The sequence below is a fragment of the Vigna umbellata genome, chromosome 4, assembly GCF_029865625.1.
Source record: "Vigna umbellata cultivar VRB3 chromosome 4, Vumbellata_1.0, whole genome shotgun sequence".
NCBI classification, from domain to species: Eukaryota; Viridiplantae; Streptophyta; class Magnoliopsida; order Fabales; family Fabaceae; genus Vigna; species Vigna umbellata.
Window position 1 is genome coordinate 5481704 of NC_142168.1, and position 21066 is coordinate 5502769.

Here is a 21066-nt window from a genome sequence, read left to right on the forward strand (position 1 = left end):
ATTCTCTTATATAATTTATTAAAACTTTTATTTTTAACTTGTATGTAAATTCACTTTGATTTTAAATGAAAATTCATTTTATCTTTTTCCTCTATAAATTTAAGTTTTTATAGAGAAAATCACATAAAAAAATATCTATATTTTTTAGAACAAATACTAAGAAAAGATAAAAATATTCCTCTGAAATAAATTATTCATAATAATTTATAAATTGATATCACTTAGATTAATAGAAGCTGTGTAATATAAATGGACACATGTCTAATGCTACACTTACAGGGATGCCTTTCTCTAGATATATATGTTCCAAAGACCGAACATTTTCCACCATGGCTAGGAAGAGACTATTTTGCAACAAACATTTTAGGGACAAAACATACAAACAATCTCTACAGCATTACAACATCATTTTTTCTTATTTTGTGGTAGCATTAGTCAACCCAAGTTCCTTGCGTAGCTCTTCATCTGGCTGCAAGGTATGTGGAATAGCACCAAAGAATCTTCTTGATACCTCAAACCCAGAAGCTACATGATGCACATATGCTGATGCCTCATCGACTGTCTGCTGCAAATTTAATGAGGCAGCCATAAAGACTGAAGAATTTCTTGACAACCTTTTATCTAATTGTTTGTCCATGCCAACAGCCTTAAGAAACCGATTTGTCGCAGCCTCCCAAGACAGTTCACGTCTCTCAGCATTAGTAGGCTGTGCAGGCTCTTCAGCCAGTGCCTTGAGTGTAAGTTTAACAAATTCATCACTGTTATCGTATGTCCAACAATTTGAAAAACGCTTGAAAAACTCGTTAGAGGGATGATTGGCGCACACAACAATTTTTCCCATGGCTAAAGCCTCTGCTGTTGTTGTGCAAACCACATCTGTTGTGCTTGGATTAAGAAACAATTTGTAACTGGCATGCAGGAAATGAAGTGGAGTGTTAGCATACATAAGTTTCCCTTAGTACTTTCTAAGTAGGAATTTCATTTCAGATAGGATAATTAGAAAGACTATACAAAATATTTTAAAACAAATGGAGAAAAAGAAGAAACCTGACTTTTATACTCAAAATTGGTGACAAAATATCATAGACTAAGATATTATCAGCTTATAGTTACATCTATGCAATGCTCAAACTATATAAATCTTAATATGGGCAAAGCTGAAGAAGTGACAAACTGATATCTAAGAGAACAAACAAGTATGATAAGACAGAGGCAAAATTGGCTGTTGCTAACAAATAACAGAATGATTTTCTTACTTGCAAACTAATGTTCACAATGTGCAATATTTCTTGTTATATTTCAACATATTTCTCTTTTTGGAAGGAGATTATCATCAAATCCTGTATAAAAAGACTAAAGGGTTTGGAGGAGCTCATAAGGATCAGAAAACTACCCTGTATGAAAATCTGAATGAGAGATTCCTGTCTTTTAACCTAAAGTGACTTACTTAATGTTATGGTTTCAGTATTTGATCAATTAATTCCAATTGAATATTAAAATGCAGATTCCTGTTTACTTCTTTCCTTTCCAAATTAAGCACCACTGTTTTCTTACAAATAAGTAAAACATTTAACATATTTAAACAAAATGAAAGTCAAACGTGATTATGTATGCAGATCAGTAGGGAACTTACTCATGAAAGAGAGGATCTGCATGATCACAACCTGGGTAAACTCTAACTGCCATTTGCAACTTTTCTGCAGCTTTCTGAACTTCTTCTGAGTCCTCTCCACTGCCAAATAAATCAATCTCAAGTTCAGATAACTCTTGCTGATGATCTTGAAGAATGCGGAGCAATTCTCTATATCCTTTGCTCCATATCATCTTCCCAATAAAGTAAGCACCTTTGGTAAAGGCCTTGACCCCCTCCTGTTGTTGCTCCCTCTTTTTTTCACCAATCTCAAGAAATCTGGGATTAACACCATGAACATTACAGATGATGGACTCGGTGTATTCCTGAGTGGCAGCAGATAATCTAATAACCTGCAATTATTCAGCTAATCAGATCTAAGAGACAAGCATGCAAAACTTGCAAGCTTATGATGAACATTAATATTATTTTCATGAAAATTCATAAAAAATAAGAGTCTCATTCTCATCTCTCATAGGATGATATTCACTTACCTAAGTTAAGCATTAAGTTGCTACTTTGAGGATGGCTTTTGTTGGATTTTAATCCAGACAAGAATAATACACTATGAAACATCATCAAAACATTTTCTTTACCTAAGCACAGCACGCACATGTGCATGCCTATCAAACAGAACTGATCTATTCATTCAGAGTTAAAACAATCACCAGTTAAGAAATCAAAATGGACTCCACATTGTATCACATAAAGTCAAGTCAATTCATGAGAAAAACAAACCAAATTAAAAATAGTGTTTGACTCCAACAAATGTTCAAATTTTGTTCAGTACCTCAAATTCATGCAAATATGGGAAATTACGGATACTTACATTCTTTCAATACACACACATAACAACACACTTATATATTAGGTGGACAATATATATTCGTTTGAATATCATATCCACCAGAAACGTGCATTGAACAGTATCAACTTAGCTACCAATGCTGATGACAAGAGGAACACTCAATTTATCTTTGCAGCTAAAAATTGAAAACTAACACAATTTCCAATTTCTAGCTTTACTTATTGAAAAAGCCAGAATGACAAGGTAACATTGAATACACATACTATTTTTTTATAAGGGTATAATAACTTGCCTTGTGACAATATATACCAACAACCCAATTGTTTAAATGTTTCAGCAAAAAGGCTTGCAAGGTTCCATTATTCTCTCTCCTCACGTATTCCAAATAATTTGTGTGAATTATCCCTATCACTAGCCTGAATTTAGTCTTCCATCTTTTCCCATGGTGAAACCATGTTAAGTGTTCAGGCTCCTCTAGCACAGCAATATCTGCCACTTCATCAGGGATAATTTCTGAAATATCTCCAACAGCAAGAATGCTCCTTTTATCTATTGAAAACTACATTAGAAATATAGAACAAATTATCACTACTTGTTAAAAGTAAAAGCTGATAGATGTTCAAGTCTATTAACAAATAGTTTTACATAAAAAGAAATTATCACCTTTCCTGGATAAAACCGTATGCTGAAACCAGGACTAAATCCAACTCTTTCCTCCAGCCATTGACAGATATACTCCTCATGTTCTTTGGGTGAAGCAAATGTGATATTGTTGGGATATACTAGTCCTTGATCTTTCAAAGTTAACCAAGGGATCACCAAGGTAACATCTCTTTCCTCACTTTTCCAAAGATATACAGCGCGAAACAGTGGGTTCACAGCTGTTCCTGTCAACCACGGAAGGCTAGCAGTAGTAAAAATTGCAATATGCTCTTTCTTATCCATATGTTTCTTGGTTAGGTTCAACTCACAAAACTCATCATGTTTCAGAACTCAAATGCAGAGAAAAATCACCAGCAGCATACAGCTTTAGAGGATAACTAAATGATCAGTTAAACTGCAAAATGGTAAAAAAATATATTATCCGACACTTATTATACACAGTACCACAAATAAGAAAGAAAAATAAATCGAACATTAGCTGAGACATATGGATAACAATACACGTTAGTGCATATAATATTACAAATTTACAAGTAACATTAGTACCACCCATTAAAGACAAAACTTCTCAAAAAATAAAGTTATAATTTCACAGAAAACATATCCCCACCACCTTATCGAGATTAAAAGGTATTTAGGTATACTGCAAAAAAAACCATGAATAGGATTTAAAAAAGTTTGGTGCTGCCTGGACTATGAAACTTTTAATCGTACATGATCCATAATAAGAATTAACCATCATGCATTTGACATCAAAACGTTTGATATATATACATAAAAAGGAAAGTGTCACAAATCCCATTTTTCTTAAAAAGAATTATATTTTACCCATCACAGAACAAATTAGAGGAAACAAGAAAAACCATAATCCATACCATTCATCAGAAGCCAACACTATTTTCTAAAAGACTTATTAGTATTCACTGATTGATTAGGAAGCACCCAACAAAAGCATACTTCAGAAATCAGTAAAACCACCTCAGTTTCCAAAACCAAAATCCACCCAATCGAATCTCATACCCTTATGGTTCCTTTCTGTGTTTCCAATCCAGATCACCCCGAAATTCAAACTTGCGTATAAATTTTGCTAAAAATAACATCAAATGAAAAAAAAAAATGATTGAAAGGGTGGAATGGTGGATATAGAGTGTACCTTGAAGGGGTCAGGTATAAGGGTAGAAGGAAAGAATGGTAAGGAAGGGATCTTAGAGAGAGAAACAAGTTGGTGAAAAATGAATGGCAAAGAGAGGGAAACGATGGAAATTGAGAAGAGGGAAGATAGAGAAATCCAATGCATACTTCCAAAATTCTGGCTCGCATTGGGACCAATCCGTGCACAAGCTAAGCTTAAAAAACAACAAATCAATCCTCAATTATTTATTTTTATATAAATTGTATATCATATATTATCAAAAATAATATCATATATGTAGATTTCACATGGAAGCGTTATACTTATTTAACGTGATTATAATTCATATTTTAACTAAATTAGTTCATCACACCATAAAAGAGTTAATATATAAATATATATATATATATATATATATATATATAATGCTTGCAGTACTTTATATTCTTTATTCATTGAATTAATTCTCCAGTAAATAAATATAAATCGTCTATCAATCTTCTTGTAGTAAAATTCTGCAATTCAATAGGTGATTGAAGGAGTGACACTAAATAATACTTGATGAGTTAGTCTCAACGAAAATTAAAAAAAATTGTAAAATAAAAATAAGTGAGGAGTGATTAATATAATTGTTGTAATTTAACATTTAATTAGTGAAACTCTTAAAAGTTTTTAAAAGATAACTAAACATAATCCCAAAAAATATTATGGGTGGACTTATATAAATTTACAGTGTTAATTTTTTTCATTGCATATCTATTAGGAACAAATGTCTATATAGAAAAATAAAAAGGAATTCTCTGATCATCCCCTACTTTTATCTTAAAGTGTTATAAGAACTTATATTGCTGTAATATTTTATTTACATTAACAATTTTGTAATTTAAAAATCAATGTAATTATTAAATATTTTTATTGTTGGAATTAAAGATCTTATGAGTCGTGAATTCTAAATTAAAAACCTTAATCCTATCAAAACAGTTTGTTGTAATGAAAAATTCTTTTAAGACACGCATCTTTAATTTAATATTCTTCTTTAAGATAAATTAAACCTTATTATTCGAAACACCCGTAGAATATACTTGTTGATTTTTCTAATATACAAGTGTTATTTAAAATAAAAATAAAAAAAAAAATAAAACAAGTGCAATTCATTTTGCTTCTTTTCCGTGAAACCAGTGACAATCACATTTTCAGTCAGTTGAACGTTTGGTGTTCTTTTTTTCAGTTTCAGTTTCACTTCACTTCACTTGCATCTCATACGACAAACCCTGTACACGAGAGAGTACTGAAATCACCATCTTGCAGGTTCCACCCACGTACCCGTTAAATCATTTCAACGCTTTTCCTCAAAGTATAGGTAAAGGTTTCACCTTTGTCTTGGATTTCATCAATCTCGTCTGTTTCCTTCAAATTCTGAGAACTTCTCTATCGGTAGGGTCTAAAGCAAATGGGTACCCATATTTCTTTTTTGTTATTTGTGTTCTCTAGGATGTGATAAATGGTTTGTGATGTTGGTGTTTGTTATATTTCTTCTGTCCTGATTTTATGATTGCCAGTTAGGTCGTTGTTTGGAGTTATATTTCGAGTTTAATAGTGTGTTGTGAGGGAAAGCTACGATAGTTGTTTGTATTTTTTGAGAGATGTGAGAATAAAGGCATTTGAAAAAGCTTCCCAGTTTTTTGGCATTTAGAGTTTCCTGCCTTGTCTAATCCAGTTGAAATAACATGAATATTTAATGTGGGAAATGTCTTTTTTTTTATCTCAATTTGCTAGCCTTCTGAGATCCGAGGTTTCTAATTTCACTCTGAAAGATGAGCCTTATGGATGTCTGAAGTAGTTGCACTAGAATAATGAGGTTTTGTAGTTCTTATTGTGCTAATGTTATTTTATTTGTGTACCTTTTTTCTTTACTAGTTTGTGGTTGAAGAGATGTTGATTGGTCACGCAGATCACATATCGGAGTCTAGGTCATTTAAGGATCAGATAGCTGACTCTGGGTCTGAATTAGTTGATGATGAAGAAGATGATTATTTGGAACAGATACTGTACTCAGCATCCTTTGAAGAGCTTGCAAGCAATAGCGTTAAATACGACACAGTCATATGGCTTGCTATATCATTGCTACTGGTGTTGGCTTGGGGAATTGGCCTTTTTATGTTGCTTTACCTGCCCATGAGGAGATATGTGCTTCAAAAAGATTTGTCTTCTCGCAGGTTATATGTTACACATACTGAAGTGGTTTATAAGGTATATAAGAGTTGTTCTGCATAATTGTAATTTTGTGATATGAAATGAGTTTTGTTACGGCAAGTGATGTTTATTCCCTTTTTCCCTTGGTCAAGGTATCAAGGCCTTCATTTATACCATTTTGGGGGACTGTAACAATTGAGAGGCGTGTACCTCTTTATCTGGTGATTGATATTATTATTGAACAAGGTACTGATGCAGGCATACCTAAAATTTTTCTTGCACCCTATTTTAGTAAGCTTTCTTTAAAATAATTGATCTTACTTTCTTGATATGTTTCGCGAGACTTGAATGTGTGTGTGTGTGTATTCATCCTCCATTATTGCAAAGAATAATGAAGTGTTCTTCTAGAAAATGGTTTACATTTTATAGTCTGTTGATAATGTTGTGTGATTGAAAGGACTGATATGAATGCCTTTCTGGACCCTACAAATTTTAACTTTTGAAATAAATGTGTAATAAGATTTGGATAATATTTTTTTTTTGTTTTTGAAGACTAACACTCTAGCTCATCAACTTTTACTCACAATTTGTGAGTTTTATATCTTTCAAAAGAGTGAGAGGGACTATGGGGTTTCGAATGGCTAAAACTCATTGACTAAATACTAATAACGAAGCACATTTTAGCTTGTGCTTAAAACCTTACCTACATTATGTTTGTTATGTCTTATCCTTTTTTCTTTGACTTGATTTTCTCATTTCAATGTCCAGGTTGCCTGCAGTCTATATATGGTATTCATACTTTTCGACTTGAAAGTATAGCACATGGAAAAGCTGCTACTGTAGATGAGCTACAAGTTCAGGGAGTTTATGACCCGTCTCTTTTGAGAAAGGTGAAACAAAATGTTTCCTAATATGATTCTTTTTATTTTTAGAGCCAGATTGTAATCTTCAGTATCATTCTTTACATTTACCCTGTAGGAATTCTTATATCATTATACTGCCAACTACTAACAAAGGGGGTGCCATCGTCTTAAAATGCTACAATTGGTTTGCAGATGATCATAACAGAGGCTTCAAAGATCACACAAGATGCAAGCACAAGTGCGATGCATGCTGCTCCAATCACAGATGTGGAAAACATCACTCGTATGCCAGCAGCTACTGAAGGATCTGTTGATTTGAGATCACCATCAAAAAGTCTGAAGGTAATGCTAGACCTCCTCTCATGCACCCTAGCAAATTCACCCTTAAGGGGTTGGATGAATGCTGATCTGTGTACCTTTAGTAACTTTGGTTGTTAGTTTTATGATCTTTGAGCTGGTAGGAATATGACCTTTGACTAACATAGAATGATTTGTAGCCATAAGTGATCTTTGTAACAGTTGATTTGATTAACATTGAATTGTACTCTCATCTGTAGACAGCAGGCTCATCGCATGCTTCACTGGAGCGCAGAGTAGCTGGAGGGTTGCTGCTTACTAAACTTGAAGAAGTCAATAAATCAGTAAAGGTTTGTGTCTTCTCTTAATAGAGCATAATTCTATTGAAGAAATTCAGATTTTTGTCACTCTAACTAGATAGAAGCACCATTTCTAAGTTTCTTCTTGCACTAGGAAACCAAAACATAACTGTTTCTTCAGAAAAAATTATGTATTTGTTGACCATTTACTGCTCTCAACTTCATTAGCATGGTCTTATTTAATAAATCTCTGTTCTTCCCCTCCCTCAAAAATCACCCCACTGGCATGAGTGATTGTTTGATCACAGTAACGTAACAGAACAGCACGTCTAGGAACTGCATTGTTCAATTCTGTTTTAGATTATTTGCATTCATCTTTAGCTGACTTGTTTTTATTCTGTGTTTATTTTGAGCAGAGACTTGAGCTGCTTATTGAGAAGTCGCATGCTTCTCCCTCCATCAGATGAAGGCACCATAGTTTAGCACTGCAAGAATTAAATTGAATTGAAAGGAGTTTTCAAATTACTAGAACCTTATTTAACTATGGAAATAGTAAATAATGATTTCATTATGTTAGTGCAACTTAGTCACTGCTATCAATGACTGACTCTAGAAAATTCCGGCTGAGGATTGTAGATTTTAGAACCTCAAATTTTGATTGCATTATTGTCTTTACTATTTTCTTCCATACTAGATTTTTGATTGTATATAGCCCAATTGGTATATACCAAAAGCCTCTATTGGTTTTTCCTTCATATAATAACTAAGTTTTCTTATTGCTTCCATTTTCATTTTGTGTCTTTATTATTCGTCCAAATAAAACTCCTATTCACACAAATTTTTTGTAGATATAATTTTTTATGGTATTCTTACACCTATTGTAAATTCATGCATATCTTAGAATTACACAGGAAGTATTACTCTTTCCAACTCTATTTCATATAATATACATATCATATATATGATATTTTGTTTACACCATGTCATGAATAAAGGGTTTACTTGCTCTACATTCTAGTTTAGATTGTGTTATTTTGATACTCTTCTTCAAACCTTAATATGTCATTTTGTAAAATCTATCAAACTTTATTAATTTTTTAGTAAATTTCCTATTTTATTCTTTTAAAACTATTTTATACTAAAATTCACATTATATAAACCCATATATATGAACATAAAATGATAGTTACGGGGTTTTGGTAGGAAAACAAATGGATGGAAATATATTGAAGGTTGAATAAAAATAAATAAATAAATAACTCTTGCCCGAAACATGTTATATTCAATATTTATTTTTTAAATTAAATTAAATAAGATTACATGAAACTCCCCTGAATTTGTAACCTAAACATGCTTAGCTCCACTCTTTGCAATTTCAAAATGTATACGTATTTTTTAAAATTAAATATAATGTTTTATCAATGCAATATGAAAATATGCTTATCACCTTTAACACAAGATTGAAATTACACTAACTTTCGAAGGATGTGAAGTGTATTAGTTTTTATCTAGGCTAAAATAGTGTTTTCAAGGTAAGAAGAACATATAAATTAAGATTAAATAGGTTTTTATTTTTTAAATTTGTACATAAAATAAAAATTTATTAATGTTATAAATTTTAATATATTTTGGTTTCTAAATTTTAAAAATAAATAAATACAATTTTTTAATTTAATAACATTAATACATTAAAGAGTGTTTGATATCATATATATATATATATATATATATATATATATATATATATATATATATATATATATATATAATTTAGAGAACCAATTATACGAAATGAAAAGAAAGGTGAATTTCAATTGTGAAATTTAACTAAAAATATATTTAAGTCTAGAAAGCATCATTGTAGAGTTGAAGCTATTGGTGCAGCCGAAAACAATGACAGCCACCAATTGTATGTCAAAATCGTACGACATTAACATGTGGTTAAAATCACACAAGGAAACTGTTCATTAAATTTTCTTACAAGAAAAGATAGAGACTAACTATAATATCCCAATACATAAACTGTGTTCATAATCTAGATGTTTGTGTCTTGTTTATTAAACAACTAAGAATGGCTACTTTTGCTACTCTTCATGGCTTGAACAACCCTTTTCCTCGATCTCAATTCCTAGGCCAAGAACACCCTTTCCCTCTCAAGCCACCACCTTCTACAGTGCATCCAAAAGCTCCACCAACTCATGAGGTACTAAAGCCACAAGCCAAGTTCAACATATTGGAAATGATGGGAGGGAGAGGACTGTGCAATGGAGAAAAGGGTATTCAGCAAGAGCTGAAAAGACAGCCTATTGTTGTTGATCAGCCTCCACCCTCAGCATCAAGTACAAAAGAACAAGAAGATGAAATCGGTGATGAAGGAAGTGATGAGCTTCCAGCAGATGGTTTTGAGAAAGAAATGATGGGACTTACTGGGGGGTTCCCTGGTGGTGAGAAAGGCTTGAAAAAGTTCATTGAGAAAAACTCTCCTCCAAAACCAGATAATGTTTTCACCATCTCATTCTGAGAGGACCCTTTGTGAAGAAGACCAACCAAAACAATTTTTCACTTACATTTCATCAATATATCTATATATATCTGCCATTCTGATTTTTGGCATTTCATACTTTGATGAGGTTTGCCATCTTTTCTTCTTCTTTGATCTTCTTAAGATGAGACTCTATTTTTGTACTGATAGTTTAGACTGTTCATTTTTTAGTTCATCATAGATATCATACATGTAGCTTTATTAACAGTTAAAAATTTAGTGCATCCAAAGTTCAAATTCTGCTTTTATTGCGGTTGTTTTGTTTTTCAGTGATGTTCTGATTGTTCATCGTATGAGCTTTTTCTTCTTCTTTACTTGAGTGAGGTATTAAGGAGATTCTCTATTTTTCCTCAGAAGAGCTTTCATTTTGGTCAATAGATTAGCAAAGTATAACATCATGTTCTTCTTTTTACTCGTTAGCTTTTGGATAACTGCTCTACCAATTCTGATGTTAAAGAAGTAACAAAAAAATGTGGTAATTTCTGTTGGACTGAATCATTACTGCAGAATCTTTCCAAGAAGAAAATAGAATTTATTCTAGAATTATCAGTAATTATAGAATCCAATCATGTGCTTTTTCTATTATTTATAAACTGGAATCATTGCAGCATCAATTATCTATACCTTTTAGTAATAACTAATGTGAATGCAAATATTTAAATTTTCTATCTCCAAACTGACAAAATATCTCTGGTTGATTCATAGCCACAGTCCAAAGTTAAAATTGTCCTTATTCTGTTCACCACAAATGTGAAACAGGTATCCTATGTTTCTTTTATCTGTTTTATAGGATTGCTCAAGATAAGGGTTATCCACTTTATCATGTGTGTGTCTCAGGAATAAAACAAGTTTGTCTTGAACATGCTTGAATCCTAATTATAACTTGTTCAATTTTAATAATCTAAAACTGATTACATCTCTAGTTAATTGCTTAAAATATAGTAATTATGCATGTATGACTACATATTTTGTATAGCATTTTGAGTGTTTATAAGCTATTAGTTTTTTAGAAAAACTTCCTCAAGCATGCATTGTGTGTAAACACAGCCAATTTTAAATGTTGATTGGTTAATGGTAGAAGCAATAAAATAAAGTGTTGGTCTTTTAGTTTTTTTTTTTCCCAGTTAGTTTTCTGAGTGATAACATTTTTATTTAGATTCTCTATTATATTATATTACTTTTTATGTATTTTAGGTTGTGTGTATGTTTATCGATTATTATATTTACATTCATTTTTTGTTCAACATATGGAAAAAATAATTAGTATAAGATCATCCATCAAAGTCAATTCTTAATAACATCAAATAAAACTTATGAGATAGGGTGAACTTATTTTAGAGTGCATTGTTAAAAGAAGTCTTATATTTAGTAATAATACTTAAAAAAAATCATTAAAACAAGTTCATGTGAAAGAAGATATCTTAAAGTTAATCATGTTTTCTATAAGAACTTCGACTTTCACAATAAAATGCAATTTATTAAAAATTAAAATTTTAAAGCAATTCAAATGTAAAACAAACAAACTAGAAGTTAACAATAAAAGAATAAAGATCACAAGTAAAGAATTTTTTGAAGTGTGTAGATCACTGTGTGACACCCGGGCACGGAGACGAGGGCGGGGAGTGACGCCGGTGCAAGAAGCATGGTGCAGGGACACAGACAAGGAGCGGCTCCTGGCAGCTTCGGGTGGAAGGGGTACATGGACGAATCGAACATACACCGGAATGAGAGGGATCTGGAGACTGTGTAGGTATGGGACTATACAGTTGAAGGATAGCTTAAAGGAATTGATTTGACTACTCATATCACCAAAATGCATTTGCTTTTCGGTAGCCTGACTCATAAGAACTCCATGGTAAAGCACACTGGAAAGCCTGGTGGTGATCTGTGGGGGCAGTCGATGGTCCCTGTGAGTTGCCGGGGCGTATCAGATGGTATCAGAGCCTAGCCTCTCCCAGTAGGGTGTGGTTAAGAAAAAAGAAAGAAACTAAAAGAAAAGAATGAAATAAGAGTGGTTTTTGACGATATTTTTAGAATGAAAGAAATGTTCTATTTATAGAGCTAGAAAGGAGATGAGAAAAAGGCCTACGGTCCAAATTTTGTGGAAACTGTCCCTAAATTTCGTGATACTTGGAGAAAAGGAGATTTGAACGTTTAGAGGAGAACGTTCATCACACAATGTTACGTTGTTTTTGAATATCACTTTTAAATATATTTTTCATGGATCAAATGTTAATTATTAGTGACATAACTAATTCAAAATTTTCAAATGATATCAAGTACAATAAATTACTTTAAAATATAATTAATTATTTCTATAACATTTGATAAAAATAATGTGTATATAATTTATTGTGATACTTTAGAGTAAAAATATAATATATATTATATATGATTATGAAATTTGATGTAATAAATGATAGTGAAGAGGTTAAACAAGATTAAAAGTTCTCTAGTTTTCTTTCTAATATATATATATATATATATATATATATATATATATTATGTTCAGACTAATGTTTCAAAGTTTATGTATATAGTTAAGGTAATATAAGCTAATATCATATCTTATAGGATATACATGTTTCTCAAGATATATTAGATATTTTTAGTGTCCATTATTCTCAACAAAATCCACTTGTGAGCGTTTTAGTGACGTCATTACTATTAAACGATCATTTAATATTGTAAATATATAATTCGGTATGATATTTTTATTTGGAGTTATTATTTTTTACATGTGGATTAATTGATGGGTGTTTCTTCGTGCACCTCCAAAACTTCTTCTTCCCACACTTCCAACTTAAAAAGAAAAAAATTTCACAACTGACCTTGGTAAAATATTTTTAACTTAAGTAAATATTTTTAACATTTTCTCTCTCCTAATAAATTCACACATCAACCCACCACGACACACACGGATTTGGAATTTGAAACTCTAACCGCCACTCTGCACCCATTTTTTCTTTTTCTTCATCGTCTATGCGCACACTTCTTTTTCTTCATCACCTCTGCGCACACACTTCTTCTTTGTCGCCTTTGCGCACACTCACTTTTCCTTTCCGCCGCGCACAACCCTTTTCGTTGGTCACAAATAAAAGTTTTGCTCATTAGACTCACTTCGTTGCTCACTAAAACAATATAAGTCCATCCAAAAATAAACACAAAAAAGATAAATAAATATTGATAATTTTTTGTATCACTTATGCATTTATAAGATAAATATTTTCTCTCTTAAAATATCTTCTTTTTTATTCTCATTTACAATACAATAAAAAAATGTTAACTAATAATATTAAAACACAAAATAATAAATAATTAATTAAATTAAGTGGATTGATAACCTAACCCGGCTCATCACGGGTTCAACCCGGGTATGCAAGTTCTAAGTGGGCTAGATTGAAAACTAGTATGTATCAAAAAGTTACATTTTTCAAACTCAACCCAGCCCGAACTCATGGTGGGCCAGGTTGGTCCGTTAGTTACAACCTATTTTGACTAGTACTGTCAAAACGGGTTGTAACCCGCGAGCCAACTCGACTCACAACGGATTTGAACTGAATTGGGTTTGAAAAAAATGTATCTTTTTTATGCGGATTAGTTTTCAACCCGGCTTACTTAGAACCCGATTCATCGGGTTGAACCTGTGGTGAGCCGAGTTGGCTCACCAACTCACCTAATTTAATTTAATTATTTATTATTTTGTGTTTCAATATTATTAGTAACATTTTTTTATTATATTGTAAATGGTGATAAAGAAGATGTTTCAAGAGAGAAAAAATATTATAGATTTATCTATTCAAGACTCTAATATTATAAATGGACAAGTGATACAAAAATTATCAATATTAAAAACTTATTTGTTCGCCTTTTGTCATGTTTTTGGATCACACTTGGATTGTATGATATATATTTTTTATTTTGAATTGTCTTTGGAGTTTAGCATCATTTTAGTGTGACGTTTATTTACATTTGAATTAAAAAATATTGTAATTTTTTTATTTAAGAAAAAACTTATAATTAAATGAGCCATAAGCCAATCCGTTTGACCCACCAACCCGTGGTGGGTCGGGCTGGGTTCAAATTTTTTCAGCTCGCTAATAAGTGAGTCGAGTTTAGTTGGCTCACTGAGTTACCAACCTGTGGTGAGCCAGGCCGGGTTGAGTCGGGTTACCCGGTTTGACAGCTCTAATTTTGAAAGTACTACCTTACATTATTCATAAGGTTTAATCATTCGCGTAGTCTCTATTTATGTTGGGTTTTCTCAAATAGATCTCTTTCTTATTTTTTTTCTCACTTAGGTCCCTAAAAGTGAAAAATCATAGCAATTGGTTCCCTGTGGCTAAATTGGGTTAACAAAGTTAAATTTAAGGTGAGTTGTCACTATGAGATAGAATCATTAAATGACGCGGCAGACGCAAAGTCATCACGTTAAGCTGAGTTGATGGAATTCTGCTAGACGTAGTCCTCCTTTTGTATTTTTACCTTTCATAGCTTAGCTCTTAAGGAGCATGTGTTACTATAAATACTCAGCTCCTCTCTTGTATTGGGACTTTTAAGATTAATGAGAATTGAATTTTCTGAAATCAGAAATTATTCTTTCTTGAAAGTCAGGCTAGAGTCCAAGAGACCTTCTCTAGCCACCTTCCAAGCACCTCTCTCACTTTCATTTTCCAAATTTCACGGTGCTACTCATTCCTCCACGCTACCTCTCCTTCGCTGCCACCTCGCATGCGTCAGCGTTTTTCATTTCCTTCTTCAGCCACACGTCCGCTCCCTCATTCCACATCATTTGTTTTTCTTTTCACACATCAGACACGCACAGCCACATTCTCTCTTTCGTGAGAGCTTTTCTCCATCTCGCAGAACCACATCTCGTTCTTCCACTTGAGAGTCTCCTCGTCGCCAGCCATTCTTCATCACAAATCCATCTCTTCTCCTCCGTAAGTATCAGATTCACAAGTTTCTTCATCTTTCTTCCACTGTCACCAAATCATCTGCACATTTGTCTAGGGTTTCTTCATCCTTCATCATTTTCTCTGATTTTAGCCGATTAAAATCACTCTTGATTCGTTCCAAACCTTTTCCACCGTTCAATCTTCATTTTGAACCGATTAATCGGTTCATATTGGGTTTCCTTCCATTTCTAGGTTTTCTATCGAGTTTAACCCTCTGTTTTTGTCATTTTCCGCTGCGTTCATCTCTAGAGGAAGCTTCGAAGGAGCTCGCAACACGCACATTCGTCATCTCCTTGGAGGCTCGTCCATCATGAGTTGTCACTCCATTCTGCCATGTCATCATCTTCAACCTTTCCCCAAATCAGAAACCCTAGCAATCCATGGCAGCCACCGAAAAACGCCACCACTAGCCTCTATGCGTCGCCACATGACCACCACCATTGCAAAACCATGTTCGTCTTCCTACCACAATCGCAAAACCATGTACCACCACACAACCACCACCATCATCGCGTACTATGTTCAGTTTCTCTTCATCCTCGCGCCTTGAAGTAACCCAAACGTAAGCACTACGAGAGCTCTGTAACGAGTCTGAACCTGTAGAAATTCAAAAAAATCCCCAATTAAGAACCTTAAAATCCCGTCACCATTGGGCGAGTTCTCTTCTCCCTTCTCGCGCAAATCCCAAATTCTAGACTAGTAGAAAATCAAGTCAATCTCCTTGAACCCAAAAAATCAAAAGCATCCAAAACGCAGAGGCACCCAAATCACAAAACTCCTTCGTATTTGACAGACAATTCTTCAGTAACCAAGTGTAGTGAGTGTCACCATAGAAACCTAACAAAAAATATTTTCTATCCTATTTATGCACATCTCAAAAATTATCTTCCTTAAGTGTCATGGTGTCATCTCGCTGTGTAATGTGTGAAGTTTCCCCCAATAACCAATCATAAATAAATATTCATAGTATGCTTAGAAGATGTCATTGAACAAACATAGAACTTAGAGTTAATACATTTCCAATTAAATATGAGATACAATATGCCAATGTAGAAATGATGTAAGATGTCATGCACAAGAACACCCCAAGCTTAAATATTTACATTGTCCCTAATGTATAAAAAAGAATAAGTGTAGGGGGCTAGAACTCACAAAATCATTGATGACGAGAGCGAAGCAAGGTGAGAACGTCTTACAAGAGCTGTTCAACATCGTGCTGATGGAAAAGCTGGGTATCCTGAAACTATATGAACTCTTGATAGTGTGTTGTGGTTGTTGAGTTTGGAGTTCAGTAGTGGACTACTGAAAACATGAAAATGTGTCAACATAGGAGGTTACAGGAACATGAGGAATTTTAGAGGAGGGAGTAGGAACATGAGGAGAGGTATTTTGGAACCGAGATTCAGAGAAAATCCACCTATCGTTACCATGCACAATAGTGAACTCAGGATTAGGAAGAGGTTGAGGTGGCATGCCTATAATATCCCTCATGACCAGGCAATAATAATCATCCCTTTTAACCAACATTTCATTATTCATCAACATTTCTAGATCAAGTTGGGAAGTTCCTAATATTGGCTTGTCATACTCCAAAGAAATGTTTAGATGTAAAGCAATAATAATGATTAACCCAACAATTGTTATTTGTTCAGATGAAGTCTTCCCTACCTTCAGGAACTGACGAGCTAACCAAGTGCCTGAATCTAACTAAACATCATTGACCATACTCCACAAAAATAGCAATTCAGATTTTCTAGCTACAGTAGTATTATCACCCGAAGCAAATATAGTATGAGCCATGAGGCATTGAGCATATTGAAAACAGGGGTTATGAATATGGGATTCTATAATTACACATATTCTAGGTAACTGACTCTGAATGTGTCACCTCATTTAATGATTTCACCTCACACGGATAACTCACTTTAAATTTAACTCTGTTAACTCAATTTAACAATAAAGACCTCATTGCTTAAATTTTTTACTTTTAGAAAAAAAAATAAGAAAGAGATCCATTTGAGAAAACTTAATATAAATAAGAACTACAAAAATGATTAAACCTATTTATAGTAATACCATAATAATACCTAAAAATTATTAAAAAAAAGTCTAACAAATTAAAAACAAAATTAAAATAATAAAACAGAAAAAATAATTAAACATATTTTGAAATCCGATAAAAACTAAAATCTTTGGTTTCTTCTAAACGAATTTTCAAATTCGTGAATTTATTAAACAAATTTTCACATCCGGTTACTTCCTAAGCTTGGAAATGAAAAAGAAATAAAATAAAAGTCATGCAGCTAATTCTCTTGTCTTGAACTAGTTCTTCTGTACAGATGAAAGATTGTAATTTCTTTTATTTCAAAATGAATTAAAAAAAAAAGTTAAATTTCTTTTATAGAAACAAAAGATTTAGACTAGATCTTTATGTAATTTTTTTCTTTTTGTAATTTTAGGTCTCATACTCTTTTAAGAGATTACAATCTTAATTAATATTCAATTTCGAAACATTTTCGGTATTTAATTAAACTATTATTTGATTAGAATTTTCCGTATTCAAGAGATTTTATAAAATAAGAAAATTAATATTAAGAAATTTAAATCACAAATTTGTTATCTATCCATTATCTTTTATAATATAAGAAAAAGAATATATTAAGAAATTTATTTTATTACTTATGTCTCCTTTTTACAAGTGTTTAAAAATTTAATTTTTAAATTGTTTGACATTTTTAATTTATTTTTTATATATATTTATTTTGTTTTATTTATGTTTATTTTGTTGACAAATAAAAACTTGTTCTTTTTTGTTATTTAATTTTGGGTTAAATATGTTTTTAGTCCCTCAACTATCAAGCGATTTTATTTTTCGTCCCTCTTTCAAACTTTGGTACACTTTGATCCTTGTCCTTAAGGAAACTATAATTTTTAGTCCTCCATGATTAACGGTGTTAATTTTTTTCTTAGGTGGCTAACGGTGTGCCACATCATTTTTCTTTTTTCTCAAACGTGTTAATCCTTCTTGCATCTTCACGCCGAGCTTCTCTCCCTCCGTCTCCAGGTGACAAACTGTTTCCCTCTACATCGACCAAACATCTCCGATGAGCTTCTCTCCTTCCCACTCTATCTCCATCTCCGGCGAGGATCCCACCGCACTCATCGAGATCGATGATCTCTGTAAGGCAAACCCTTATCACCCGAGGAAAATGCTGACCTTGAAACCAAGCTCTGAATAGAATCACCTCTGATTCTGTTGAGTTATTCACGATTCCGATCACCATAAGGTTCCATATTATTCCAAGGCTTCTAGGGCTTCTGTTTCCCACCCTCATAATCCCTCCTTCCAAAATCCCTTCTTTCTAACATCGTCATCTCTAAAAGGTGAAGGCAAATTCTTGTTACCATCCTTCGCCCCATCCCAACTTATGATAATTACAAAGGATTTTTCATTAAAATGTATAACATGGAATATTTGGTGTTATTTTAATTATTGGCATTTGGTATAGATGGTTTTGTGTCTGCGTTATATGGTGAATTATGTTGTGGTGGAATATTGTAGTGGGGCCATGTGTATGAGGTTACCCTTAAAACTATCATTACAAAGTTACACTTAATGATATTGTCACCACCGCTTGAAATTAATTGGAAGATAATTGAATTCTTTCGCTGATTCACCAATTGGATGTTGAACTTCCTCAAAATCATGACTTTGCCACTGTTGTAGCATACTGGCAGTGGAATTGATCGTGGGCGGTGCAGGTGGTGGGTATGACCTTATTAATGCGTTCAGATACGGTTAGATGTTTAGTGATGACTTTGCCACTGTTGTAGCATAGTGGCAGTGAAATTGATCATCTGCAGGTGATGAGTATGACCTAATTAATGTGCTCGGATATGATTGTATGCTTTTCGTAAATATGTTGTCAATTTCAAAACACTGCATTTGCAATGGTCAATCCTCTTCAAACACTTCATTTTGATCTTTTCTTTACTTGACATTTTTATCAGAATTTAAAAGTGTGCGATTGCCACCAAAGATGATAGCTAACAAAACCAGTGATAAATTAAAATTTGATTCATGGTTGACTAAATTGTACATTGCACAAAAAGATACATCCAAATAAAGAACTGAGACTGTTGTTGCATTTCGCACCTTCCATAAGTTTTTGATTGCTTCTTCTTCTCATTCTGATAATGATCCTTCCACTGCCAGAAATCTATTGGGCTCTGCCATTTTTCGCACTTTGCAGGTGCTAATAATGTTTCTATTTTAGAAGTTGCGTCCACGTGTATGTTAGTAACTGAAAAGTTCAGATTCCACGGTTAATTGCTGATGCTGACTCATTTCTTTTATCACTGCTGTGGTTTAGGCATGATGTATTCAAGTTTCTTTGTTTTATTTTCCAGGGGTTTCTTGTGAACATGATGTTGGAAAGTAGAAGACTGTGTTGGAAAGTAGAATACTGGTTCCAAATCATCAACATCTACAATTTCAATATCAATGGCATCATCATCAGCATTAACATTATCATCACTGCCAACATCGTCAATTGGAGCATCATCTTCCTCCCCTATACCCATCTAACCGTCACTAACATCACCAATCAAGTCATCATCTTCCTTACCGGCAACTTCATCCAAATCATTTTAATCATAGTCAGTGTCTGGTTCCAAAGATGGATCAGTAGAATCCAACATATTCTTTATCTCTTCATTAGCACTTTCATCCCCACCATCAACCTCACCATCATCAATATCAAACAACTCCTCGGCTGCTGATAACGGTAATTTTTACCATTATCTTTGAACCAACTTTCGTACCAAATCTACCCTTTTGAAGCTTGAAACATGTTTAATCCTCCCTTTTTATCTAAGTTTGTGAATAAGTTTAGTGTATGCTTTACATATAAGTTTTCATCATTAATTCCTCAAATTTGTAGGCAATTTGCGTGTATTAGAGAAGTACTTAACTACTAAGAGTGGGAACCAAGGAAAAAATTCAAAAGCAGGAGGCTAAAGGAGTAAGGAAGGCACCTCGCGCCTGGGCGTGACAAAAGGGGCGCCCGGCGCGAGTTTACAGCGAGTCTCGTCCAGGACGCTCGCCCAGCACGAGAGGACGCTCGCACAGGATAAGTGGACGCTCGTCTAGGGTGGAAGAACGAGCGGACGCTCACTCAGAGATAAGAGGACGCTCGCCCTGTGGACGCACGAGAGAACGCTCGCCCTAGTGAGAAGCGAACGCTCGTCCAGTGAGAAGTGGACGCTCGTCCAGCAAATACGTTCAGCGGACGCTCGTCTAGCGAAGACGTCCAGCGAAGACGCGCAGTGGACGCTCGTCCAGTGAGGACACGCATTGGACGCTCGTCCAGCGCGCTAAGAGGACGCTCGTCCAGAGAGGCGCTCAGTGGATGCTCGGCAGCAAGAAGTGGACGCTCGTCCACTTTCAGTGGAAGCTGAATTTTCCAGAGAGTTTCACGCCCAGGCGTGAGAAATGTGGCGCCCGGGCGTGACTTTTCCAGAGAGGTTCGCGCCCGGGCGCGACTGAGAGGGCGCCGGGCGCGACTTTTGCTGATGTGTCAAAATGCCTATTTATTCAAGGGGTCTCGAAGCATTTGGGGATCTTTGGCTGCCCAAACACGATTTCTCTCATTTGGAGCTCTTGGAGGCGAGCTAGGAGC

At 33.8% G+C, this 21066-nt stretch overlaps 2 protein-coding genes and 1 pseudogene across 2 annotated transcripts; 2 read left to right on the top strand and 1 right to left on the bottom strand.

The window, feature by feature from the left end:
* Positions 1 to 157: 157 nt before the first annotated feature.
* LOC148199100 (digalactosyldiacylglycerol synthase 2, chloroplastic) lies at positions 158 to 4429 on the bottom strand. The gene is made up of 5 exons (XM_088114534.1): positions 4255 to 4429; positions 3102 to 3495; positions 2731 to 2997; positions 1634 to 1983; positions 158 to 908 (listed from the first exon to the last, which is right to left on the bottom strand). Exons 2-5 carry the CDS (start codon positions 3381 to 3383, stop codon positions 416 to 418), a joined length of 1392 nt encoding a protein of 463 aa, XP_087970660.1. The 5' UTR covers positions 3384 to 3495; positions 4255 to 4429; the 3' UTR covers positions 158 to 415.
* A 969-nt stretch (positions 4430 to 5398) lies between these two features.
* Positions 5399 to 8670, top strand: LOC148199101 (uncharacterized). The gene is made up of 7 exons (XM_088114136.1): positions 5399 to 5593; positions 6151 to 6483; positions 6579 to 6672; positions 7195 to 7316; positions 7482 to 7631; positions 7847 to 7936; positions 8302 to 8670. The coding sequence occupies exons 2-7, from the start codon at positions 6166 to 6168 to the stop codon at positions 8350 to 8352; spliced, it is 825 nt and encodes a 274-aa protein (XP_087970262.1). The 5' UTR covers positions 5399 to 5593; positions 6151 to 6165; the 3' UTR covers positions 8353 to 8670.
* Positions 8671 to 9893: 1223 nt separating this feature from the next.
* Positions 9894 to 10675, top strand: LOC148199102 (NAD(P)H-quinone oxidoreductase subunit S, chloroplastic pseudogene; annotated as a pseudogene).
* Positions 10676 to 21066: the final 10391 nt, after the last annotated feature.

Bases quoted from the DNA above. Each gene is read 5' to 3' on its own strand.
- LOC148199100 (XM_088114534.1), bottom strand. From the start codon at position 3,383: ATGGATAAGAAAGAGCATATTGCAATTTTTACTACTGCTAGCCTTCCG. The intron at 2,998-3,101 runs GTGATAATTTCT...TTTCTAATGTAG, and splicing joins TACGGTTTTATCCAGGAAAG to TTTTCAATAGATAAAAGGAG. The intron at 909-1,633 runs GTAAGTTCCCTA...CCTGCATGCCAG, and splicing joins GCAGATCCTCTCTTTCATGA to TTACAAATTGTTTCTTAATC.
- LOC148199101 (XM_088114136.1), top strand. From the start codon at position 6,166: ATGTTGATTGGTCACGCAGATCACATATCGGAGTCTAGGTCATTTAAG. The intron at 7,317-7,481 runs GTGAAACAAAAT...ATTGGTTTGCAG, and splicing joins ACCCGTCTCTTTTGAGAAAG to ATGATCATAACAGAGGCTTC. The intron at 7,937-8,301 runs GTTTGTGTCTTC...TATTTTGAGCAG, and splicing joins AAGTCAATAAATCAGTAAAG to AGACTTGAGCTGCTTATTGA.